Source organism: Hakea prostrata, chromosome 2 (assembly GCF_041222555.1).
Source record: "Hakea prostrata isolate BN-2017 chromosome 2, UWA_Hpros_2, whole genome shotgun sequence".
NCBI classification, from domain to species: Eukaryota; Viridiplantae; Streptophyta; class Magnoliopsida; order Proteales; family Proteaceae; genus Hakea; species Hakea prostrata.
In genome coordinates, this window is record NC_142601.1 from 26,201,038 (window position 1) to 26,227,965 (window position 26,928).

Here is a 26,928-nt window from a genome sequence, read left to right on the forward strand (position 1 = left end):
TGGTAGCACCTACTACTCACTCACTTTCACTCACACACACACTGCAGTTGGAATGTATAGACAGGAAATGGGATGGGGATTTATTAGGTTGATTTATTAACAAAGTGGCTTGATCAATCATCAAATATACGAACTCCCACACCCCTGAGCATTCTGACTTAATCATCCCTAACCTGAGAGATAACCTCTCCTCTACAAGCAATGCTCGTCCCCATACCCTTTGGAGAAATTCCTCCCGTTCTCTCTCCCCTCACCCATGGTGGGAGATCTCGCCGAGATATCGCTTTTTGTGAGTAGCGAGACGAGATCTTTGGCGAGATCTACGAGATTGTAGATCTCGCCCATCTCGCTAACGGTCCCATTTTCCACACTTTAGAGGCTTTTTAAAGCCCCTGTCTCTCTCTCTTGAGGCATATCTCGCCTCTCTCTCCTCTATCTTGCTGGAAGCATCATTTTGGCCGGAAAACTCGATTTTTGGCAGGAATTTGGCCGGAATTTGTTGGGGATTCAACATAGCAGCATCATAAACTCATCTGCAACAACAAATTCAAGCATATTTGTAGTGATTCAAGCCTATTTCAAGGGATCTTCAAGAAATGTAAGATTTTCCCCCAAATTTGATTTTTTTCAAATACAAGGTTCTACAATGATTGTATGAGTGTGGTATAAATATATGTTGATGATCAAGCTATTGATCTACACTTTCATGGAAAAAAAAATTTAATTTTCGGTTATTATCTTTTTTTTGAATTTTCATATTTAAAAAATATATTATCTAAAAAATTAAAATTAAAGACTATAAATAAATACTTATGATATGAATGTGATTATTATTTATGTTAAACTACATTTAGAGGGCTATAATCTCATGTATTAATATTTTGATTATCATGCTTGCTGTATTTATTTTTAATTTTTTTATTTAAATAATTAAATAAAATAATTATAAAAAATAATATTTTATTAAAAAATTATCTTTTTATTATTATTATTATTATTTATTTATTTTTAAATGATGCTTATATTATGTAGTTTATTTTAAAAATACAAACATGTCTTATTGAGCATTGTATATATGTTATCTTAGAACAAAGTGTGTGTTTTGTTGTTTTATAAATTATTTTTACATAAAATAATTATAAAAAATAATATGTTATTAAAAATTTATCTGTTTTTTTTTTTTTAAATGATGCTCATATTATGTAGTTTATTTTAAAAATACAAACATGTTTGTTTGAGCATTATATATATGTTATCTTAGAACAAAGTGTGTGTTTTGTTGTTTTATAAATTGTTTTTACATGTTTTTATGTATCTAAAAATTATTCTAATGATTATTTGGGAACATTCATGTATGTATTTCAGACTTTTAGTGCTGTACATTTGAATATTAAATGGCAACTAGTGGGAGTGGCGGCACTGGTAGTGGGACTCAGGACATTGCTTGGCAACTTGGGGATCCACTGGCTGCTGACAAGAAGAAATTCCGATGCAAGTATTGCCTCAAGACTTTAAACTCTGGTGGTTGAACTAGATTAAAGCAACATTTGGCTGGTGGTTACAAAGATGTTTCCAAGTGTCCCAAGGTTCCTTATGAAGTGCAAAAAGTAATTGCAACAACTTTAAGGGGAGGGAAACAAAAAAAGGACGAGATGGCACAAAAGCAAAGGAAATTTGAGGATACAGTGCTATCTAGACCTATTCTTGATGTTGATGAGGAGTCAAGCGACGATGTAGAGAGGAGGGTTATGGGTGTTGAGTCACGAGCTGAATGGAGATAGATGAAGGCTGCAATGGAAGCTAGCAGACAGTCCTTACATGTTGAGAGTGTGAGGTAATATGAACAGACAAGGGGAGCAGGTGGTTCGGGGTCAGGGGCATCCATGCCACCTAGACATAGTTTTCAGGGAACTGAGACTGAGAGGACCAAAAGGAGGAGGAGGAAGACTAGACATTATGATTCCACATTTGACCAAGACCCCTCCCTCTTCAAGCAACAAGACATCTATCAAAGAAGCATTCCATATATGTTTGCTGGAGGTAAAGAAGGCAATAGGGAGGAGGAAGCTAGGTTGGCGGTCAGCAAATTCATGCTCTACAACAACATTGCACCCAATATAGCCAAAACACTATACTATCAAGGGATGATTAATGCAGTTGCTAGGGCAGGTGTAGGGGTTAAAGGCCCAAGTGCTTGGGAAGTAATGAATAAATATTTACCCAAGGTAAAACAGGAGGTGGATGAATACAGTGGTTCATTAAAGGAAAAGTGGAGTACATATGGTGTTACTGTGATGGCTGATGGATGGACTGGTCCTACTAGACAGTCCATCATTAATTTCATGGCAAGCTGCAATGGAAAGACAGCCTTCCTTAAGTCGGTGGATGCCTCAGATAAGATCAAAGATGCTGACTACCTTTACAAGCTTCTTAGGGAGGTGGTCTTTGAGGTAGGGCCAAAGAATGTTGTCCAAATTGTCACAGATATTGGTGCTAACTTCAAAAAAGCTGGAGAAATGTTGATGAGAAAGAAGAGCAGCAGGATCCCCCTCTTTTGGACACCATGTGCAGCTCATTCGATTGATCTTATGTTGAAGGACTTGGGGAAAAGAAAGTCAATCAATACTGTGGTTTAGAGGCTACAAGGGTTACTAATTTTATTTATAACCATGGTTATGTGCTGAAGATGATGAGGAACCACTGTAAGGGTGATCTAGTCAGACCTGGATTGACTAGATTCGCCACCAACTATGTAGCCTTAAAAAGCTTCCAGAAGAAAGTGGTGGGTCTTCGGCACATGTTTGCAAGTGAGGATTGGTTTGGTTGGCGTGCATCTAGCCATCCTGATGCAGTACTAGCCCAACAAACCATTGCTGATGATTCCTTTTAGAGGCAGCTGAATAGGACACTGGGTCATTATAGAGCCTATTGTGTTTGTTTTAAGGATGGTGGATTCGGAGAAGAAGCCCACAATGCCCCACATATATGCTACCCTCCAGCAAATGAAAGAGTTGGTTAGAGCTGCTGCCCCTAGCACCTTCAAATCCTACGAGAGGATCATCGATATAGATGGGAGATGCACTTGATGCATCCTTTGCACTTGGCTGGTGAGTCACTTTTAAGTCTTTAAGTTTTTGTTGTATACTTTAATTTACATTCTTTATTTGTTATAACTTATAATTTATAAACAAGTAAACAACCAAATCACTAACCAAATTTTTTATTTCCACAATGCAAGCTTACTACCTCAACCCAAAGTACCATTACAAGAATGATCTGGGGCTTGATGTACAGCTGATGATTGCGGTGCAAGAGGTGGTGGAGAAGCTTGTGTCAATTCCCGTCATGCAAGGGACAATTAATGGAGAGGTGAGAACTTATTCAATTGTTTCTTAAACTTCTTGCATTAGTGCATTAAGCATATACATAATAGGATAATACAATAATTGAAGAATTGGTGTACAGATCAGGGAGTTCAGGGATGCCTCTGGGAGTTTTGGAAAGCCTTCTGCAGTTGCAACTAGGCAAAAAACTGATCCTGGTAAATAGTCCACTACTCTATAAGTTATTAAGTCTATAAGTCTATAGACTATAACTCTATAAATGATAACTGATAAATTATATAAATATAAAGATTTACTTGCCTAATGCATTCTTATTTTTGGTTATGCAGTTGACTGGTGGGTGCTATATGGAACTAGTGCGCCAAATCTCAGGGACATAGCAATTATAGTACTCTCACAAACTTGCTCATCCTCTGGTTGCGAGAGGAACTGGAGCACCTTCTCGCTCATCCATAGTAAGGTACGGAATATATTGGGGAGTAAGAGGCTCGAGGACTTAGTGTATGTGCATTACAACATGAGATTGAGAGTAGGGCACATACAAGATGATATAGATGACGACAATCGTGAACCGATTGAGTTGACTGATGTATTCCATGAGCCCCCCGCAGAAGATGAGGAAGATGATGTCATATATCAGTGGGTTAGGGATCGAGGTGGCTTAGTGCTGGATGGGCCAGGAGGGCAGCCGGATCCTACCATTGCTGCTGCTATGGGCCCAGATGCTGTGGCTGAGCACGTATCTTCTGATGAGGGTCAGGCTGCTGCAGCGGCATCAGAAGGATGACCAATTGTACCATTTGAGGAGCCACCTGGTTGACTTGAAACAACTGAGGTGACAACTAGTAGTGGGGATTTAGATGATGCCGATGATACCAGAGGGCCAAGTGGCCCAAGTCAGCCATTGAGTTCGAGTCATGGAGGCAGTCAGGCTGGTCGTGTTTCTGGTGGAAGTTAGCATCAACAAAGGGAGTCACCTGATTCACCTCCACCAGGTCCAAGTCATCTGACATATGCGACCCACAGTTCCCTGATCTCTCGGACTTATGCTAGGAGTAGGAAGAGCAGATCAAACCAGGGGCAAGGGCAACCGAATGATGATGCGAGCATGCATGATCTTGAATTCAACATGGGAAGCATAAGCCTAGATCATGGTCAGAGTGATTCACAACAACAGAGTTTGAACAGTTGGCAGTCATCGGGGACCACTCCACCGGGTCAAATTACAGTGGGTATTCTTCTTATGGAGGTCATACTATTCCTCAAGACCCTTGCACTGGAGAGTACACATATGGGAGTGAAGGTGGGTTGTTAACTGAGTGGTTTAAAAACCCCTACCCATATACTCAATAACAATATGAATAACAACAACAACAACAACAACAACAATGGCTCTTTTCACCCACCCATGATTGACGGTTATCCCAGAGTGTTATTCCTCCAGTATTCTGACATGGAGACATATCAGTTCCATATAAACCGATATGTGACATACTTCAATGATGGATTGACTTGGGAGTCATATGTGGCTACCATTCAGAATCAATTGATGCAGAATGTTGAGTGATACTCGTACAGTCATACTCTTAGTTTTAGTCTTGTAAGTTTTTAAGTTGTAAGTTGTAAGTTGTAATTTTGAGTTTTGACATTCTTAGTCTTAGACTCTTAGTCTTGTAAGTTGTAAGTTGTAATCTTTTAATTCTTATGGTTGTAAAATTTTGAAGACATTTAAGTATTTAACAATTTATTACTTTGAATCTTTGATAGTTTGAACTTTGATCACTTGTTGACTTGAATACTTGAGGTGTAATGTTATTGTATTTGATACTTGATAGTTGATAAATGATAACTCATTAACTTGAATTACTTGATATCTTTACATTACAATATTACATGTTGTCACTTCTCTCTCTGACTCTCTAAGACTCTAAGAGACTAAGACTCTAAGTCTCTAACCTTGCATTTCACAGAATTTCGGTTTTACACATAGGGTTGAATTAGGAGACATAGTTAGGGTTATTTTCTCACAAATCTAAGGCCACCAATGTGTTCAAAAGGCCTTAAATAGGCTAAATACCAAGTTTCAGCCCAACCAGAGTCCTAAAACCCACCGAGATGGGCCACCGAGACTACCGCCATTTTTTTGGTAGATCTCGACCGAGATCTCGCCATCTCGGTTGAGATCTCACTTTTCTTGAGTGGCAAGATCTCGCTCGAGAGCGAGATCTCCCACCATGCCCTCACCTCCCTAAATATAGCCTAAAACAACTCCTACCCCTCTCCCACCCCCCCCCCCCCCCCAAAAAAAAAAAAAAAAAAAAAAAAAAAAAGCTTTCCATGTATGCCAACATAGGAGTGGCTGCTCCCAAATAGGATTAAGCCACCCGTCCCTGTAATTGATTCTGTCCCCCACATGTTTGGGATGGGTTTGATCCCTTCAACTCTCCTACCCCCTATGGTAAATTAGTGTCTTATCACACAGCAAAAGCAACCATTAGAGTGAGTTATGGCGACACTTTGAAGGTCCCCAACAACATTGTGATATTATATTGGTTCCGGTAGATGGGTAAGACAATCGGACAGAGGTGGAACAAGGAACAAGTGCTTGGCGTAGATTGCAGCCTGAGATAAGGCATATTTTTGTTGTCAAATAAGAAGGTCATGTAAGGTAGGGTAGTCCTCTATCCCCCAAAATACCATAGAATACGCATGTCCTTGAGTGCAAATTCCTTTACGAGCATGTAATGAGGGATCCAATATGAGTAGGATTGTTGCCTGTCAGGAGAATATCAGCATACAATATAAGATAGACTAAGGGATCCAATATGAGTAGGATCTTTGCTTGTTTGGATAATGTCATCATACACTAAAAGATAGACTAAGACACTTGAGTACTGATAATAAACAAAGATGCATTAGTCTTTGAATTTGTAGAACAAATGGTAAGAAGGAAATCATGCAAACAACAGAATTGGGCTTTTGTGTCTGTTTGATAATCTTTTTCTTCCTTATTTCTCATGGTTTTTTGTGCTGTGAAATGGAAAAAAGGAGTCTTCCATTTGGGTATGTATTGATTTGTTTTTATGTGCTAATGAAACAAAGACCCTTTTGGGTGCCAGAAACCATGGAAGAAAATTCGATCGAAATGCCTTGCAAAATCCAAATCGAAATGAAATGTAGTAGTAGGCACGAAATGTATCCATATCGTTTCGTATCGACCGAAATTTCGACCATTTCGACCATTTCGACCAAAATTTCGACATATCAGCATTCCAACTTGTTTTTCCTTAGCTTTTGTTGATTTCTATCCCATTTTCACCTAATTTTCACTACTCCTTTGCCTTCAAACACCACTTTTGCTCATTTTTTGCCTCCAAACACCTCTTAAGCCACAACAGCTACAAAGGAAACTCCAACAACAATAGAATATGAAGCATGAGCCACACCCAACAGTTCCAAACTTCCCCTTTTTTTATTTTTGTTTTGTTTATGCCTTAAATGATCTTGTATTGCCTTGAAATTAATATATGTTTAGCCTAGGACTATGATCTATAATTGTGTTTTGTTAAACTTATCTTTTTATTATTTGCTACCATTTTTTCATTTTTTTATTTTAATAATTATTTTCTAAAATTATGTATTTTTATTTTATGTATATATGATATATAGGCTTTAGCTTAATATATTTGAGACACCATCACTTGATCTAGTCGGTCATTTTATTTTGTTGACTTGTTGTATATGTAACCATTCTACCAAACAATTCATGTATGTTTTGGATTCTATGCATGTATGCAATACAGTTTGCACTTGTCGGAACCAATCATTTGTTAGTATACTTGAATGATAAATTTTCAATAGTTTTGTTTTTTACAAAACACTAGTTCCATTGTGTTTATTATGCTTGAAATAGGTAATATACAAGAATCCAAATCATTTTGAGTCCATATGAGGCCTTTTGCAAGGTCGAAATTCCTGTTTCGGTCGAATTTTCTTCCTTGCCAGAAACAAGAATTTTGAAACACTAAGACCCTTGTTTCTCTAATTCTTCAAATTTTTATTGCTTTTTTAAAGATGAAAAAACCGCGTCCAAATAAAACATTCTTTCCCTGAGGATTTCTATCAAAAGCTTAAACAAAGAATAGTGAAGAGCAAATACCTTCTAACTCTCCCTCTTCTACCTTTGCCTCTGCCTTTGAAAAAGAGTTTTGGATCAGGTTTTCCAAACATTAGTTTTATGGCTCAAAGCATTTTTTAGCATAGAAATAGAAAAAAATTTAGGTGACAAACATGTGTTTTAGAATAGAAGTTGATGCAGAATTGAAGACATATTCAAGAAATAAGAAGCCCAATGGGTTAGGCCCATCAAAGGCCTAAAGCTATCACTCAAATCAGCCCATGGCTTTCATGGGTTAGGACTGTTTTAGTGGGTTAAAGTTAGGCCACATATTTTGTCTCCATGGTCTAGACCTAAGCTTAAGTCTAGTTCTTGAAAAGTTAATAAAAAGGGTTGTGCTTTGAATATAAAAGAACTCATTGTCAAAGGAGTTTTCATTTGTCGAGAGTTAGGTAGTAGTTGAGTTATTAATAGGTAGGTGGTGTTAGCTAGTGGTTGGATGTTACAATTGATGTTTATCTTTAGAATGCTATATAAAGAGACTTATGTAAGAGGGTGAGGACACAACTCAACCCTTATCGTTGAAATCAAATTGCTTGTTAGCTAGCTATTTCCTCTTTGAAAAATCATTGTGTTTGATCAAGGAAGATTGGTGTTCGATCCAATAGATCCACCTTGTGGTGTGAAGCCCGGGTGTACTTTGTTGTTTTTATTTTTCTATCAATTCTCTTATATTGTTCCTTCCATGTCTTCTTCATAGTTCTGCCCCAGTTTTGAAGACTTATTCAATTCATGTTGTTAAGCTAATATCCTTGTACTAACACTCCAATTTCAGCCTACCTTCATATCTGAATTTGTTTATCTTAAGTTTATTAAATTTGAAATTATTCCCTGTGAAAGATCCTATTTGCCTACTGTTTTGATCAATCAAATGCAGTACTACATTAGAAGTATTACCAAACACGGCAAACAGGCCCATAAAGACCAATATAGTCAATATTCTTCTTTTTTTATTATTTTTGGTAACAATATAGTTAATATTCATGATCAGGAAACCTATTATCCTCAAACCTGGGGTCTTGGTGAGGTAACCATTGAGGATTGCATCCTTGACATCTAATTGCTGTAAACCTGATGGAAGTGACAACAAGGGATAGAATGGGCTGAATAAATGGTGGATTTCACCATGGGATTGAATGTGTCACCAGCCTTTTGCCTAAAACCCTTGGCAATGATCTTGCCTTTGTAATGCTCAATCAAGGCATTGGCATAATGCTTAATGCAAAAAAGCTATTTTAATGTACACTATGCTATGGTGGGCTTTTATGGAGGGAGAATTAGAAGAATGGGACGAAAGGGGGAGTGGAAATTGCACAAGAGAGGTAAAGAAGGGGGGAGGGGGAGAGAAAGGTGCACGCAAACTCCGGTCACACTGACACAAGCTTTCACAAACATAAACACAATTCATATTTCTTATCTGTAGTACTCTCTAACTAGGATTCTAATTTAAATAAGGAAACTAAAAGGAAGTAGGAATTAGGTATCCGACTTAACTAATTTCTAAAATAAAATAAAACAAAGACATGTTTTTTTGAATGTTTTGGTAAAATATGCATCTATTTGAACTTAAAACCCCAAGGAAATTTACATTCTAGATTATCTATTAACGAGGGATAACATAGAAAGGGGGTGGGAGAAGAATTTCAAAAAAAGGGAAGAAGTCTTAACAGCATGAGAAGCAAGGCAATCAGCCACTACATTGCCCTCTCTCAAAGTATGAAGGAACTCAACATTTTGGAAAGTTAAGACTGAGGTTCCAGAAGTCCTGGATGATGGGATGTATGCTCCAAGGAATGGTAGACCAGGTCTTGTTGATGATGTTGATGGTTCCCAGGTTGTCTCCTTCAATTTGTAGTTTCTGAAATTGCAGATCTTGGGCTATAATGAATGCTTTCCTTACTGCTAGACATTCTCCGATTATAGAATCCTGGTGTCCACTGAATTCAGCAAAACAGAACAGCATACGGCCATCTGAATTTCTACCAACTCCTCCATAACCAGAATTGTTCTTTTCAAGACTATGTAAGCCATCAAAATTGACTTCAATCATCCCTGGGGAGGGGCTTTCCGTCTAATCAAACTGCTGTGTTTGTTACAATGTTTTCCAGCATCTTCTTTATTGAAATCCAAAGCAAGTTGAGTTGCCCATAGTATCAGCTTAGTTGGGCTTTTACTAGGCTTGCCATGTAAGGAACTGGTAAAGTTGATCCACAGAACCCAAAAAATCATCAAATGTAAGAGTAGAGAGTAAGAAGGGCTACCTTTCACTTTCATCTCATTGATAGTACTTGCTGTTTGCTGCTGAATTGAATGAGTTGAATTCCAAAGGACTCCCTGAATTTCTTTCTGAACATTCTTGGATAAGGGGCAAGTGAAGAACACATGGTCTTTATCAAGCCCTACTGTTGAGCATAGTGTGCAAAGATCATAATGAGCACAGCCTTTTTTCCTTAAAGCTTCCCCCACAGGAAGCCTTCCATGAAGCAGTATCCACTAGAAATGAAGCACCTTTGGAGGCAATGGTAAATGCCACAATTTTAACCACATAATGTTAGGTTTATCATTGAAATCAGCGCAGGCTAGCCAACAAGCTGAGGCCACTGAAAACTAACCATTTGCTAGGCCAAATAAATGAGTCCTGTGTAGAATGCAAAGGGAGGGGGATGCTCAGAATATTTTCTGCCAGCTCATCAGGCCACAGTGGTTTACAAGTTCTGAATACCAAGAATGGTCAATAAAATCCGGTACCAGCATAGGAGACTGAGGGGCTAAAGGAAAAGGTGCTGTAAGTTGGGAAGTCTGAGGAATCCAATTGTCTTTCCAGCAATATATAGATGTTCCATGACCCACTCTTTTCTAGAGACCCTTATATAGGATTTCTCAGGCATATAAAAGGAATTCCCAACTGCAAGAGGCTGAAGGGTAAGGGGGAGCTTCCAAAAAAGAACAGTGAGGGAAGTATTTAGCTTTGATAATTCTGCCTCACAATGACAAATTAGGCTGAAGTAGCCCACAAGCGTTTTTTGCTAACAAGGCCTGATCCGTGGGTTCCATAAGCTTGAGATTAAGCCTTCCACTTCTTTTGGACTTAAAAATTGTCGACCAAGAAAGGGTATGCAGAAGAGACAAATCCCCATTTGACTAAAAGAAGCTTTTACAAGCTGAGTCAAGATCTTTGGAAATAAAAGAAGTAATTTTGAAACAAGACATGAATTGTGAATGGAGAGCATGTAAAGTAGATTGTACGAGGACAGATTTTCCTGTTGCAGTTAGCCATTTGGCTTTCCAACCCTTAAGCTTATCATTTACTCTTGAGATCGAAGAGACTGACAGTGAATGTTCTTCAATTTGCCACTGATAAGAGGTATACCCAAATACACATGAAAATCAGAGGTAGGAGTGAAATGAAAGTGCTCAGAAAGCTTTTCATGGATGATGAGGTACTAGGGCTGTAGTGAGCCCTGGTTTTGTTGAAGTTGAGTTGTTGTCCTGAGGCTGCACAGTAAATTTGCATAGTATCTTGAAAGATTCTTGCCTCATGCTTGGTTGCTTGACCCAAAAGGATCAAGTCATCTGCAAAAGCCAAATGGAACAACCCCCCCCCCCCCCGCGGGGGCAGGATCCTTTGATATCCTTCAAATTTTGTGAAGTGCTAAGTTTAGATGAGAAGACAAAACCTCAGCACGAACTACAAAGATGTAAGAGGATAGGAGTCACCCTGTTTGAGGCCTATGGTAGTATAGAAAAATTCAAGAATGGAAAGCTGTGAAGTAGTAATACATGAGGCATTTGATCTAGGTATCAGGGAAAACAAACTTTTCCAGGTTTAGTTTCAATGAAGTTCCATCCAAGCGTATCATGGGCTTTACTCATATCAAGCTTAACTGTCATCAAACCTTTTTTCCTCCATGTGTGAAGATGGATTTTGTGCGTCATTTCATGGGCTATAAGGATGTGATCTTGAATGTGTCTCCCATGAATAAAACCATTTTAGTTGAAAGAGATCAATGATGACATAAGGGTTTTCAACCTGTTGGCTCAGATCTTAGTAATGATCTTATATCCTACATTGCAGAGACGAATAGGTCTGAAATCTCCAATAGAAGGGGTCTCAACTCATGGTATAAGGGAAATAAAGGTTTGATTAAGTTGAGAAGTGAGGTCCCCAAATTAAAAAAGGATTTTACTCAGCCGATGATATCTTTAGATATGAGATCCCTAGAGGACTGAGAAAATACCAGAAAGACCATCTAGACCTGGAGATTTGTTGCCATTGACACTGAATATTGTTCTTTTAAGCTCAAGGTTAGGGATAGGAGTCGAGAGAGAGCTGAGAATTCCTCCTTGAATCTGCACTTTATAGGTTCAAAGTATGAAGGATCTAATGAAGGACAAGAAGAGGTGAAAATTGCTTTGAAATGGGCTTGAAATGTGTTAGCTAGCTGATCTTGCTCAGTGAGGTAAAGCTCTTCATAATGGATACCTTTAATTCTATTTCAGGCTCTCCTTTTCATAGTGGATAAGTGAAAAAAATCTAGAGTTCTTGTAACCACAATTAATCCAGTTAATTCTGGATTTTTGATGCCACAAAGACTCAAATTGAGAAAGAACCTGTTTCAGCTAAACTAAAAGTTGTTCCTCTTCAATGTTCCTACTTCCAAGAAATTCCTCTTCTTTGAGTAGAAGAATATTGGATATGGAGAAGATCCCTGATGTGTTTTTCTCTATGAAAGAGATTCCTTACCGCATCTCTATTCCAGGTGGAAAAGGCATTGTGCACATTATGAAGATTATTGAGTAAAAGAAGGAAGCCAGTGAGGGAATTAGACCATGCACTCTGTACTACATGAGAGAAGGAAGATTCTTGAATCCAAAAGGATTCAAATCTGAAGGGTTTCTTTATGAAGGTGAAGAGAAATTTCTGAGTTCAATATGAGAAGATCATGTTCTGAAAAGGTCGACACAATGTGATGAACATGAGATTCTGGGAATAAAGAATTCCAAGCTGGATTGGTTAATAATCTGTTAAGTCTACCCTCTATTCTATGTTTCCCTTTTCTTTTGTTACACCAAGTGTATTGCTTCCCAAATGAATGAACAGTACACAGATCTGCTTTCAGAGAGAACTTGTTAAAGTTAAAGAGCTGGATGGGAGAGAGTGGAATACTACCTTTTTCATCATTCACATGAAGATAGGAGTTCCAATCTCCCCCTATTGCACAAGGTAAAGAAGCCAAAGAGGAAAGATGATGGAGAGTTTGCCATTCGGTCTTGTGAGAAAGTGAGATTGCATCAAATGGAATTAAAGGTAGCTAATACGTGCATGCACCAAGTAGACTGCCATATCAGATCAACAGTAATAAAGCTATCCCAACATAACAAAAGCCCTCGAGCTCCTTGATGAGCACATTTATGTGTGAAATCTTAGGGCATAAAGCATGCATTTTATACACTTAGAGTGGAGTTACCTTGGGTTTTATGTTGTTTTTGCAGATTTTAGGACTTTTCAAGATTTAAGCAAATATTTGGAGTTTTGGGCTTGAACCATGCTATTTTACACGTCAAGAAGTCCATTCAAATGCGAAAATGGGCCTGATCTGGAGCATGATGGGCTAGAGATGTGTGATTATGGGCCAACTCCGAAATATTGAAGAGATAAAGAAGGCAAATTTGATCTACGGTTGAGATTTTAAATCAAATCTACAGAGATATTATTGAGAGAGTCCAAATGGAAAAAAGTCCTTGCATACCTCAATATCTTATTTCCTATCTTAGATTTAATTAAAGAAAGAAAAAGAGGAAAAATCCCGTTTTTGAATGCCTCTGTCTAGTCTCGATCAAACCCTTCATCGAACGGTCATCCGATGTCCGATCTTGCTGATTTTTGGAGGAGAGCTTCACGACTACTTAAACCTCAAATCCAACGGTGGAATTATGCATCTGATCTCTCTAAGTCGGCGCGATTAGTACGTCAAAACCTTAATTGGCTGAGTCAGATAGAAACCCTGAGTTTTATTCAAATTCAGCCGTGCTTCATATCTCATGTAAACTCTATAAAAGGAGAGCATACTCCATCAAAGGAGGACATGCTCTAGAGCTTAGTAGAAGCATTCTTGCTTCTCTCTTCAGTTTATATAAGCTTTCTCTAGTTTTCTTTGCTTGCATTTGTGAGATTTAAATTTCTAGATTGAATGTTTAGGTTTAATTTTTTTTATGTAATGCAATTCAAGTTCAAGTTTCAAGTTTCAAGTTTTTAGATTCGTTTTTCTCTGGGTCTAGCAATTGCAGATTTAGATCATTCTAGATCTAGATCTGGTTGTTAGGGTTGGTTGAGATTCGAATCTTTTGTTCAATTCGCAAGTAAGTAACCTTCTTTATTAATCTTCTCTCCTCCTTCCATTCCCGCTTCTATCTACCCTTCCATATCTTAATTTAAGATTTACTTTCAGCATTTACTTATTGTTCTCTCATCCCCCGGATCCTTGATCAGAGATGCCTACAATCGTGCCTCTCTTTGGTTAAGGCTTCCTTTTTACTTTCTGCAATTTACTTTCTATTATTTACTTTCTGCAATTTACTTTCAGCATTTATTTATTGTTCTCCGTTCCCCTGGATCCTTGATTAGAGATGCCTACAGTCGTGCCTCTATTTGGTTAAGGCTTCCTTTTCCTTTTATTGCTTTGTTTATTGCTTTGTTATTTATTTTCTGCACTGTTTTTTTTTCTCTTTAATATCCATGCCCCCGATCGGTGGATTGTAAGCTACGGCAAAGGGTCCACGGTCAAAGTCATTATTATTATACTCCCCTTCCCTCGATCCAGAGCTGACACTCAGATCACTTCCCTTTTCCTTTTTATTTTTATTGTTTGCACTTTTTTCCTGTCTTTTATTTATGCATTGATTGTGTTTAATTTATTTTTCGTTTCAATTCGATTGCATTAGATGTATAGATTAGGATCATTTAGTTTAGTTAATTAGTTAACAAAAATTGAATCATTCCACTCTCGCATTACTATTAAGAAGTTGAATTATAAGTGGCATATCTCCTTGAGATCGACCCGTTAGCTACACGATACCGTGCGTTTGCGGTTACTTTTAAATTTCACAAACAAGTTTTTGGAGCCATTGCCGGGGAGGTATTAGTCCATTTTATTTTTTTCATTCTTAGGTAAATCGAAGTGCTTAAAAAAAAAAAAATTCAAAGATATTACTCTTAACTTGAGTAGAAACAAAAACGTATAGTAGTCCCCACTCTACTGCAGAATCCCCAGGATTCGATTGTAGGTGGCTCCGAAGACTATACGGATTCCCTTGCTGTCAAACCTATACAACGCTCAGCTATACGGCAACCTTACAGCTTTGGAATCATTGTTTTAATCTTTGTGGTGGGAAATTCACTACTTTTGTTTTTATTTTATTTTGTTTTATTCTTTAGTTAATTTATTTTTATTTAAAAAAAAATCTCATTATTTTATAAGAGCCATTAATTGCATTAGGGAGTTAGTGCATGTATGTCTGTACTCGTGATTCTACAAATAGAATTGTCCGAGTGTCTAACTTGACCATGGAAGACCTACCTCCACCTAAGAGTCTTAGGGATAGATTTTATCCAACCCGATCTGCACAACCTTCCTGTATACGTTTGCCTGAAGTAAGGGGTAATAATTTTGAGCTTAAATCTCATTATTTGTCTATGTTACCCCAATTTCATGGGTTACCTGATCAAGATGAATATTTGTTCCTTAGGGAGTTTGAGGAGGTTTGTGTCCTTATGAAGGTACAACAACTCACTGATGATGCCGTAAGACTACGGTTTATTACCTTTGCATTAAAGGACCAAGCCAAAAAGTGGCTTTATAGCTTACCTAGGGATAGCATTATCACATGGGAACAATTTACTGTCCTATTCTTGAAAAAATTCTTTCCTTTCTCTAAGATGAAGAAAATAAGAAATGATATTCTTCAATTTCGTCAGAAACCCAATGAGTCCTTTGCTAAGATAATGGAGAGGTTCCAAAGCCTTCTCTAAGAATGCCCTCACCATGGTATAGAATTATGGCATTTATGAGGGTATCGATTATCAAACAAAGCAACTCTTAGAATCTATGTGCCCCACAGGATTTACATCATTCACTGATGATTCCGAAGCTTGGGAATTTCTTTTAGACCTAGCCGATAGAACTAGAGAATGGGAGTCAACCCAAGAATCTGAAAGGACTAGTAGGGGATATTTTGTTGATAGCCAAGTTCATAAGGAAACACAAATAGATAGTATTTTGAAAAAGTTAGAGATTTTGGTAGTTAAAGCTGCACCACCACCACCAAGTCAAGCACATTTTATTCACAAATCTATTGCTATGTGTGCATAGTGTCAGTCTCCTACACATGAAATTGAGGAATGTCTTATCTATTTTGGAGGCCAACATGAAAATGGTAGTGCGATGTTTCCAAACCCGTACAGTAACACATATAATCCTGGAAGGAAGAATCATCCTAATTTTTCATGGTCTCAAGGGCAAAACCAAAATGGATTAAGCAATTATTCCACACAAAATCACTTTGGTGCCCCTAAAAAACAAAGTGCCCAATTTTCTCATAATCAAAATGTCCAGTTCCCTCAAGCCCCAAATTTCCAGAATGCCAATTTAGCTAGGCCTGTCAATCCACCTATTGTGCCTCATATGCCTCACATTGCACAAAATCAATCATCACCTGGTTTCAACAGAGGTAACAATCCAGAGTTTTCTCGTATCTCTTCCTTAGAGAAGAATATGGAAGTACTTTCCAGCACCTTCATGACTTCTATGCATAATATGGAAAAACAAATTTCCACTTTTGCAAGTGCTTTGTCTGAGCGAGAAAAAGGTAAAATGCCTAGCCAACCTGAGTTAAATCCTAGGATTTAGATTCAACAAAGACCACCAAATCAAGTCAACCAAGTTGAATCCTCCCATTCTTCTTTAGCTTTAATTAATTCTGTGTCTGCATTGAGAAGTGGGAAAGGGTATTTAACAGGTGAGTCACATATTAATAAAAAGAGCGAGATTAGTGACCACTGTGATGAGGAGAATGTTCGAGTATGTCCTAATAAAAGTGTGTCTGAGGAACCCATAGAAGTTGAGGATGAGCCAGTTGCTTTAGCAGTACCTAAGTTTGGTGAACCACTATCAGAAACTATGAGAAAAGAACAAATTTCAAATGAGAGTCCTTATGTTCCTAAGGCTCCTTATCCTAGTCGTCTAGTTAATAAGAAGAAGACTGCAACTATGGAGAAAAATTTTGATGTCTTCAAAAAGATAGAATTGAATATCCCTCTTTTGGATGCCATATCCCAGATCCCCGCCTATGCAAAAGTGTTGAAAGATTTATGCACTCATAAAAGAATCACTAGCATTCCTAAAAAGGCGTTCTTGGTAGGTAACATTAGTTCCATAATTACTCAACCTGTAGCAGCCAAGTATAAGGATCCAGGGAGGCCCACCATAGCTTGTGTTATAGGCAATACACACATTGAACATGCTTTACTTGATCGTGGTGCAAGTGTGAATCTTTTGCCTTACCATGTTTATAAGCAACTAGGATTGGGAGAATTGAAAGCAACAAGAACTACTCTTCAGTTGGCAGATAGGTCAGTTAAGATTCCTAAGGGGATGGTTGAAGATGTTTACTGAAAGTAGGAGAATTTATTTTTTCCAATTGATTTCATTGTGCTAGATACTAAACCTTTTTCAATCAAGGATGAAATCCCAATAATTTTAGGAAGACCATTTTTGGCTACTAGTAATGCATTAATCAATTGTCGAAATGGCCTCTTACGGTTATCTTTTGGAAATCAAACTGTAGAATTTAATATGTTAAAGATAGGGAAACAACCTGAAGGGCGGGCCTGGCGCAATGGTGGAGTCTCTCCATTTGTGCGCTGGAGGTCGTGGGTTCGAATCAGCCTCTCTGCAAAGCAGGGGTAAGGCTGCCTAGAAAGTCCCTTCCCCAGACCCCACAGTGTGGGAGCTTCGGCACTGGGTACGCCCTTTAAAGATAGGGAAACAACCACAAATAGAAGAAGAGATCAATATGCTTGAGGAATTTTTTTGATTTTCCTAATGATGTGATTACCAACTTTGAGATTGATTTTGATTTTGAATTTCAAGAATGTATGGATATGTTGGATGATGATAGTGAAACTTTCTTTTCTGAAGTCTTAAATTTTCATATACCTTTGGAGCCTATTAAACCTCTATCCATCTCCATCTCCATTCCTAAGCCTTCAATAATTGAACCCCCCAAGCTAGAATTGAAAGAGTTGCCTTCTAATTTGAAGTATGCTTTCCTGGGACAAGATAATCCTGTCATTTTTGTCTCTGATTTAACTTCTGACAAAGTAGAAGAGTTGATCACACTGTTGAATGATAATAGAGAAGCATTGGGTTGGTTTGTCACTCATATCAAAGGTCTAAGCTCTTCCATTGAACAACATCATATTCATCTTATGAAAGATGCAAAACCTTCTAGAGAACCTCAACGTATGATGAGAATTTTCTTTAACATTGTGAATGTTTTTCTTGAGATCTTTAGAGATGATTTTTCGATTCACGGTTTTTCTTATTTGGAGTGCCTTCTTCATCATACATTGATATTGAAGATAAGACTAAAGCTTCCCATGATAAGCACATCTTGACTGAAAGGCATACCCCTCATTTGTCTTCCTTGTTTAGCATGCATGCATTGAGGACATTGCATTACTTAAGTGTGGGGGGGGGGGGGGTATAGCTTCGTTGTAGATTTTAACTTTGACTTTTGGTTAGTATACATATTATTTCAATTGCTATGATGTGTGAAATGAGAGTGATTTTGGTACCCATCATGAACACATAAAAACCCTGTTAAGAGGAAGGTAACTTGTATATATGTTGAGATGAGACATTCCTTAAAAAAATAAAAAGCCCTTAACTTAAGGCGTTGGACCATTTATGAGTTTTGTGGGTCCTTGTTTCTTTGGCTAGAAGTTGAGATCAATTTTGTGTATGGCATGACAAAAGAAGAAAAAGAAAAAGAAAAAGAAAAAAGAGTAGAAAGTAAAAGTTGAATTCCTTGGAACTAGACAGGGCACTCCGACTCAGGAATCGAGGTGACTTGATCGAAACTCTTAGGAAGGAGATTATTGAAAAGAACTCTCGCATCACTGTCTATGTGGGCATATGCAAAGCAAAGCTACAAAGTAACTTGGGTTTCTAGTGTTTGCTCCACCATGTCATTCAAGCCAACCGTAGTGGAGTAAAGTAGAGTTCACTACTCAAAAGAAAAGAGAGAAATAAATACAAGTGTCATCAATGCCTTAGTAAAATTGTTTGGTCAAAAATACTTCAAAACCTTAGTCCTTGGTCCCCTTACTTTATGAGTGGTTTTGCTTAAAGGAGAGGTGTACTTGAAAGATATAAGGTGAGTCTTTGATTGAGATATATGCTAAGTCTCAAGAATCAATATGGGATAATAAAGTTCAAGTGTGGGGGATCCTAAATCAATGTTGAGAAAAATTGTCATAGCTATTGATCCTGTATGAGTACTTACCAATTGTTAGAGTTGGAATTTGCAATGTTTTATTTTGAGCTGAATTGGAATTTTGGATGTATATTCACTGCAAACATCCATGAGACAAAACTCGTCCTCTAGGGGTAACCTAGTGGTTTAAAGGCTTGTTGCACATGCTAAGTGTAACCGTGATTCCTACGAAAGTGAGTTAGGATTTATTTTGTTGCACTAGTTTCTTACCTGCATTTGTATTTTTCTTTAATTTTTACTTGAGGACAAGGTTAGTCTAAGTGTGGGGGAATCTGATTAGCACATTTATGTGTGAAATCTTAGGGCATAAAGCATGCATTTTATACACTTAGAGTGGAGTTACCTTGGGTTTTATGTTGTTTTTGCAGATTTTAGGACTTTTTAAGATTTAAGCAAATATTTGGAGTTTTGGGCTTGAACCATGCTATTTTACACGTCAAGAAATCCATTCAAATTCTCAAATGCGAAAATGGACCTGATCTGGAGCATGATGGGCTAGAGATGTGTGATTATGGGCCAACTCCAAAATAATGAAGAGATAAAGAAGGCAAATTTGATCTACGGCTGAGATTTTAAATCAAATCTACAGAGATATTATTGAGAGAGTCCAAATGGAAAAGAGTCCTTGCATACCTCAATATCTTATTTCCTATCTTGGATTTAATTAAAGAAAGAAAAAGAGGAAAAATAATTATATTCAGAAAGAAAAAGAGGAAAAATCCCGTTTTTGAATGCCTCTGTCCAGTCTCGATCAAACCCTTCATCGAACGGTCATCCGATGTCCGATCTTGCTGATTTTTGGAGGAGAGCTTCACGACTACTTAAACCTCAAATCCAACGGTGGAATGATGCATCTGATTTCTCTAAGTCGGCGCGATTAGTACGTCAAAACCCTAATTGGCTGAGTCAGATAGAAACCCTGAGTTTTATTCAAATTCAGCCGTGCTTCATATCTCATGTAAACTCTATAAAAGGAGAGCATACTCCATCAAAGGAGGACATGTTCTAGAGCTTAGTAGAAGCATTCTTGCTTCTCTCTTCAGTTTATATAGGTTTTCTCTAGTTTTCTTTGCTTGCATTTGTGAGATTTAAATTTCTAGATTGAATGTTTAGGTTTAATTTTTTTTTTATGTAATGCAATTCAAGTTCAAGTTTCAAGTTTTTAGTTTTTAGATTCATTTTTTCTGGGTCTAGCAATTGCAGATTTAGATCATTCTAGATCTAGATCTGGTTGTTAGGGTTGGTTGAGATTCGAATCTTTTGTTCAATTCGCAAGTAAGTAACCTTCTTTATTAATCTTCTCTCCTCCTTCCATTCCCGCTTCTATCTACCCCTCCATATTCTTAATTTAGGATTTACTTTCAGCATTTACTTATTGTTCTCCCATCCCCTGGATCCTTGATCAGAGATGCCTACAGTCGTGCCTCTCTTTGGTTAAGGCTTTCTTTTTACTTTCTGCAATTTACTTTCTATTATTTACTTTCTGCAATTTACTTTAAGCATTTATTTATTGTTCTCCATTCCCCTGGATCCTTGATTAGAGATGCCTATAGTCGTGCCTCCTTTTGGTTAAGGCTTCCTTTTCCTTTTATTGCTTTATTATTTACTTTCTGTTATTTACTTTCTGCACTGTTTTTTTTTCCTTTAATATCCATGCCCCTGATCGGTGGACTGTATGCTACGGCAAAGGGTCCACGGTCAAAGTCATTATTATTATACTCCCCTTCCCTCGATCCAGAGCTGACACTCGGATCACTTTCCTTTTCCTTTTAATTTTTATTGTTCGCATTTTTTTTCCTGTCTTTTACTTATGCATTGATTGTGTTTAATTTATTTTTCGTTTCAATTCGATTGCATTAGATGTATAAATTAGGATCGTTTAGTTTAGTTAATTAGTTAACAAAAATTGAATCATTCCACTCTCGCATTACTATTAAGAAGTTGAATTATAAGTGGCACATCTTATTGAGATCGACCCGTTAGCTACACGATACCGTGCGCTTGCGGTTACTTTTAAATTTCACAAACACTCCTCTTACTGGAGGAGAAACAAAAAGTTACTGAAACCCAAGGATTTAGAAACAGAATGATGACAAAGATTACTAGAGTTATCTTCAGACAAAAAGCAGATATTGAGTCTAAAGTATTAGATTTTTACTTTCAGTTCTTTCCTTTTCAGTGGATGACCCTATCCACGACAGTTAAAGCTTATGATCTTCATGGAGCATTGGATGGTTGAAACTCGGCCAACCATTGAAGCCTTAGTGAATAAAATTGCAAAGAGGTCAACAAAAATGCCTTCGGGGACCCCTTCTAAGAGAGAGTACCGGAGGTTAGACATCATTGCTTTGAGCTTGCAGGATAAAAGAGTCTCAGGTTCAATATGTCTAACTTGGAGGTCTAACTTAGAAGAAAAGGTTGAGGTGAAAGAAACATTAATAAAGACGTTGGGGACACAAGTAAAAGGAGTCATGAAAGGATTCATAATTATAGATTAGAGAGAAAGAAAAAGAAAAACAGAATGGCGAGAGGAAGAAGATGAAAACCAGAGAAGGCTAGGATTCCGTACTCATCACGTGGAAGCCTCCTAGCCAATGCCTTTATTTGGGAAAGTCTATTGATTACATTTAGCATGGGAAATCAACCAAAAAGGAACCTTGGATCCTCAAATCAGTCTAGCACCAACTTGAGATCAAGGAACAAAAGTTCGCCACGATTCGCTACCTGGCAAACCGAGCGAATTGGTGAAATCTCGCTGAAATTTCTGCGAGATTTGGCCCAAATTTCGGCAGATTTCGACCCTCCATTTTGGGGGGTATTTTTTGTCATTTTGGGCCCAATTTGGTAAATTTGAATTATTTCGTATAAATTCTTCCATGTAAATTCTCATTCATAGCTACATTTAACATGTTACCTTTTGAGGCCTAAATCATTCATACATAATTGGAAAGTTTACCCGTTGACTTGAAGATTCCATTACAGAATCCTTTCATCCCTTCATAATTTAAATTGTTTCCATAAATTCTTTCTTGTATATACTCTTCCCTAAGGACCCTAACCACATTTGGCACATTGACTTTTGAGGCCTAAATCACTGGAATATAATTGGTAAGATTGCTCATTAATCTTGAAGATTTTGCTATAAAATGTCTTCCTAAATTTGAATTATTTCCTGAAATTATTCTATGTAGATTCTCCTCCCTAATCACATTTGGTACATTGCCTTTAGAGTCTTGAATCATTGGGACAGAATTGGTAAGATTGTCCATTGTCCACTATAGAATCGCACGAGAAATTGGCAAAATATCGATATTTTGGCGATATATCAGTCGATTCGGCAATATATCGCCAAAGTTTCGGCGATATTCTGTTTTTTCGAAATTCGGCTCATGTTTTGGTTCGCCTTTCACTGAAACAACCGAAATTCGGCAAAATGTTGTTTCGTGCTCGAGATAAGACCCTTCAAACAATAATGAACAAAGGTTCAACTATGGAGTCTAAGACAGGGGTGGTACAACCAGCAAACAAACAAGAGGACTTGGTACGCATCACCATGAACCCAAAGCATATATATAGGGCCTAGAGAAATGAAACCCCAAACGTCACATAGACAGAACATTCAGGTAAGAAGGTCGCCACCCAATTAGGCAAAATAAAGCTTCTCAAAGCACACGCAGGATCAGAAACTGGAGTCTACATTCAAAGCTGATAAAGACACCAAAGCCCCTAATAGATAAGATATTATGATTAATGATGCAAAAAGCCCTAAATTTGAGATGAGCATTATACAAACAATAGGAGGCTATCACTGGAACCACCATGGATTAAATAGAGCTAGGATCTACTTGAGCTACTAAGCCATGGCTAGAAATAGCCTCAGGGGGAGGAAAAAGGTGCCCTAAGATAACAAGGGGATATAACAAACCGCAGGTTTATAAAAGGAAGTTAGAAGGCCACCTGAATCGGAAAGAAAACATTCAGGTCTTCCAAAAGCTTCCTCTGGTTGTGATTCCCAGACAAAATTGAGAAAGAATATCTCCAAGATGAAATTAATGACGTTCCTGTTTGGAACTTCTAGAAAAACAGCTGCATTTGATAGAGCTACTCTTAGGACACCAAATGCCTCATGAAATTGAATGAACAGAAGAGGAGAGGTAAAGGAAGGTCAATGAAACGAAGGCTAGAAAAAACTAGGGTTTATCGTGAGAGACTGGAGTTTTTTCGCCTCTCTCTGCACTCCATTACATGGTTAATAGAATGCAAGCTGATCAAAGAATCTAAGAGATAAATAGCGGTTCATTGGTTTTAACTACTAAGCATATGCTCAAACATTTTAATCAGACATTTCTGCTCTAAGTAATATAAAATTCTGAAATTCTACCAGACCCAACGTAAGATTGCGGCCAGGATGTATTTTGCATGTCCAATTCTGTAGTGATGCGTCGAACTTGGCAGCCATTCCTGCCTGCCCTTCAGGGAATTTAGATGCTTGTATAGTAGGTTTGATCAGGGGTGGGAAAAACAAAGAGAAAAGCTAATGGAAAGGCATGTTTACTGTTATTGTGGATTGGGGAATACAAGGTCTATGAATCCAACCTCAAGCATGGGTATCTTGGGATAAGTGCGTATGGAGAGGGCAGCAATAATAGAAGAAGATGGGGTAAGCCAGTACAAGCAATTGCAGGGAGTGACTAAGGAATATTATGGGTCAAGGCCAACTGAGGAGCCCTAGCAGTGGGGGAATCCTGGGGCGGACCAGAGGAGTGCCCAACAGTCCAAGTCCATGAAGTGAGGGAGCAGAGAGAGAACAGGTTCACAGGAGGATGGACTACAAGATGGAGCAAGCTCAATAGAAGGTGAAGAGAGCCTAGGAGAAGGAATAGAAGAGGGCCTAACCTGGGGTGAAGCCTAGAAAACACAAGGAAGTTGGGAGTGAATAGAAATGGGGGAACTGAGGAATAGAGAGGAGAAGGATTGGGGAAAATTGTAGAAGACTGTGAAAGAGGGACGGAATATAGATGCACTGGAAATATGGGAAGAAAATCAAACGGTTTAACAAGAAGATGGAGAAGGAAAGAAAGGAAAGATAGTCTCATCAAAAACCAAAAGATAAGAGAAGATGATCATACTGGTGAGAGGACTGTAACAACTCTATCCCTTATTTTGACGGGTATGGCCATTGACTTGGCATTGTTTGGAGTGGTGGTGAAGCTGGTGATGGTTTCAGGGTCTTAAGAGGGGGAGCAGGCACACCCAGAAGTCTTTAGGAACCCATAATCTGGTTGATGAGCAAAAAGGCATGGGTTGTCCATGTTCAGTACTGTAGTCAGAAAATGATTAATTAAATATACATTGGTGACAAAGGCATGAGACCAGAATTGCAGAGGAGGGTTGCTGCAAGACAGTAGGGCCTAACCATTTTCTACAATCTGGCAATGATTCCTCTCCACTGACATTCTGCACAGAAGTATGGGCGCAGGAGAGGCCATGAAGAACACTGCAGGTTGCTAAAGCTGACAGAGTTTGCGATATTGTCTCCCCAGTCAGACTAGAACTGTTTAATGCTGGTCCCATACTTTATTTCTCTCATTACCTTGAACAACTAAAACACACTCTAGACATTAGACTTATTTGCAATGTAGTAGTATCAGACAAAGTGTGTTCCAGCATCCAAGAAATCACATAATACCGATAACCATCAAGACTTCAAGAGACAACTAAGGGGAGGGACCCCTAAGATCAGAAATCACCAGACCCAAAGATGCAACAGTGTGAGATGTGGAGACTGGAAGGGGTAACTTGTGAACCTTGCTGATGGAACAAACATGTCAGGGTTCCTGAAGGAGGTCATAGCTAACAGGTAGAGAAACCTGCTGAAGTACTCATCAAACAGTCACAGAGGAATGGTGGTCCAGTCTGGATGCTACTGTGTGAAGATGCTTTGAGGCATTGCAAGGTTGGTGGAAGATGGATCAGCAAGACTGAGGACCATGAGATATAAGCCATTCTTAATCGGACCTTGAAGGAGGACCTTCCCCGAGGATGGATCCTTCACACAATAGTTAATTAGGGTGAAACTCACGTTAGACCTTGTTATCATTGAGAGAACAAATAATAAATTATAGACCAAATTGCACTGGCACCCCAAAATGGAGGCTTTAAAGCATTGACACCCCACTTTTTGTTTGAAAAACTCATAGGTCCTATTCTATTAGAATGGTTAGTTATATTATCACAAAGACTATTATACCCTTCCAAGAAATCTTATTCTCATTTACCCCCCCCCCCCCCAAAAAAAAAAAGAGACATTCTTCCGTCTTCGATGGTTATTTGATGAAGACATTGTTGTTAGTTTTTTATTTTTTTTCCTCAGATTTTGGTAAGGGCATTTTTGGAATTAAAGAATAATAAACAGTGGGTTAGCTGTTTTACTAACAGAATGAACTTATGTCTTTAATGAATTGGGGTGTCTGTGTTTTTTTAAACAAAAAGTGGGGTGTCATTGCTTTAAAGCCTCCATTTTGGGGTGCCAGGGCAATTTGCTCTAAATTATATGAATATTATGGACATGGAAGATTTCACTGAAAGAAAGTGGTGCTACCAGTACTAGTGTTTGGCAAAACTGTTCCATTGTGGATCGTGATTGAATCAGAACCATGACATAAAGAACTGAGCTACAGTCAGAGGTAATGGGCACATGGATAACCAGTGTGTACCTATGATGGAGTAGCATCAACAGTTTTTTTATTTTTTGTTTTGTTTTTTTTTTTTTTTTTTTTTTTTTTTTTTTTTTTTTTTTTTTTTTTTTTCCAGTGGGCTATTTTAATCAATTTGGGCGCACTAATTAGATTTCCTCAAAAATTATCTGATCTGATTTATGGAGTTGTTGAAGATTCTAAATTGGTTTTTAACCTTACATGTAGTTTGATAAAAACCTTTCTTGAACCTTTTACCTTAATTTTTTTTGCAATGGAGACTCCTGCGTTCTAATTATAACTAGGTTATCGTACTTTTCCCTCTCAAACAGTTGGAACGTGGGATTCAAGGACTTGAGCCTGTTCACATAGCGACTTTTCCTACAAAGAAATTCTGTGATGATTTTTTCTCTTCTTTGGAAGATTCACAGTAAGTTTATATTGACTTGTGCCTTTCTTTCTCTTCATAAAGGAGGTGAAATTAATTTGTCATGTCACTTTTGTCTGAGAAGCTGCACACAGAACTTTAGCAAAGTGTCCTTGTTTTTGGTAATTTTTTTCATGATACCTTATTCAGAGGACTTCAACTGGACTGCCATTTTACCCCCAAAAAAATTGGTCTGCCATAGGTGAACATGCAAGGTACACCGATATCAGGTTATGCACACTCTCAGCTGTTCTGCTGGTAGATTCCACTATTTTGAAACTGATAATGGGATGAGTCATTGCTACCAGCAGATGAGAATATGCCTGTGAAATTGAATTCTGTAGCTATTGATGTTGTGTAATATATTGGAATTTTTGAGAAACTATAGAGCACCACCACAGGATCTCAACAGTAATGTTGAAATTTTCCGAACTGCATCCATCCTCACCCATCTCTTTGTCAGTCAACTATAGCTCCTTTACCAATGAAGATGGAGAAAGTGAGGACAGCTAGAGGAAATCCAACTGTTGGGGTCAGCTAAAATTTCTTTGTTTTAGATAATGTGAGAAAATCCATTGAACAATAGAGATGCTACTTTTGAATACCAACATTGGTCCGATATCCCATTCATCCCATAATTTGTTCTCTGTGGGAGTTGCTTTTAACTTTGAATAGTGTAATTTTCCGCTTGACTCGCTGAGGTTTAGGCTAAGTAAAATTTGATAAAAA

At 37.9% G+C, this 26,928-nt stretch overlaps 2 protein-coding genes across 2 annotated transcripts in view; both read left to right on the top strand.

Annotated features, from left to right (window-relative positions):
• LOC149024153 (RING-H2 finger protein ATL80-like) overlaps positions 1 to 26,928 on the top strand; it is a 42,702-nt gene that overhangs the window by 9,146 nt on the left and 6,628 nt on the right. The window contains exon 2 of the mRNA XM_089144476.1: positions 26,105 to 26,202. Coding sequence (XP_089000602.1) covers positions 26,105 to 26,202 — 98 coding nt within the window. The remainder of the gene's footprint in view (positions 1 to 26,104; positions 26,203 to 26,928) is intronic.
• Positions 2,171 to 4,863, top strand: LOC149024154 (uncharacterized). Its single transcript, XM_089142895.1, has 3 exons — positions 2,171 to 3,369; positions 3,466 to 3,541; positions 3,674 to 4,863. Exons 1-3 carry the CDS (start codon positions 3,232 to 3,234, stop codon positions 4,129 to 4,131), a joined length of 672 nt encoding a protein of 223 aa, XP_088999021.1. The 5' UTR covers positions 2,171 to 3,231; the 3' UTR covers positions 4,132 to 4,863.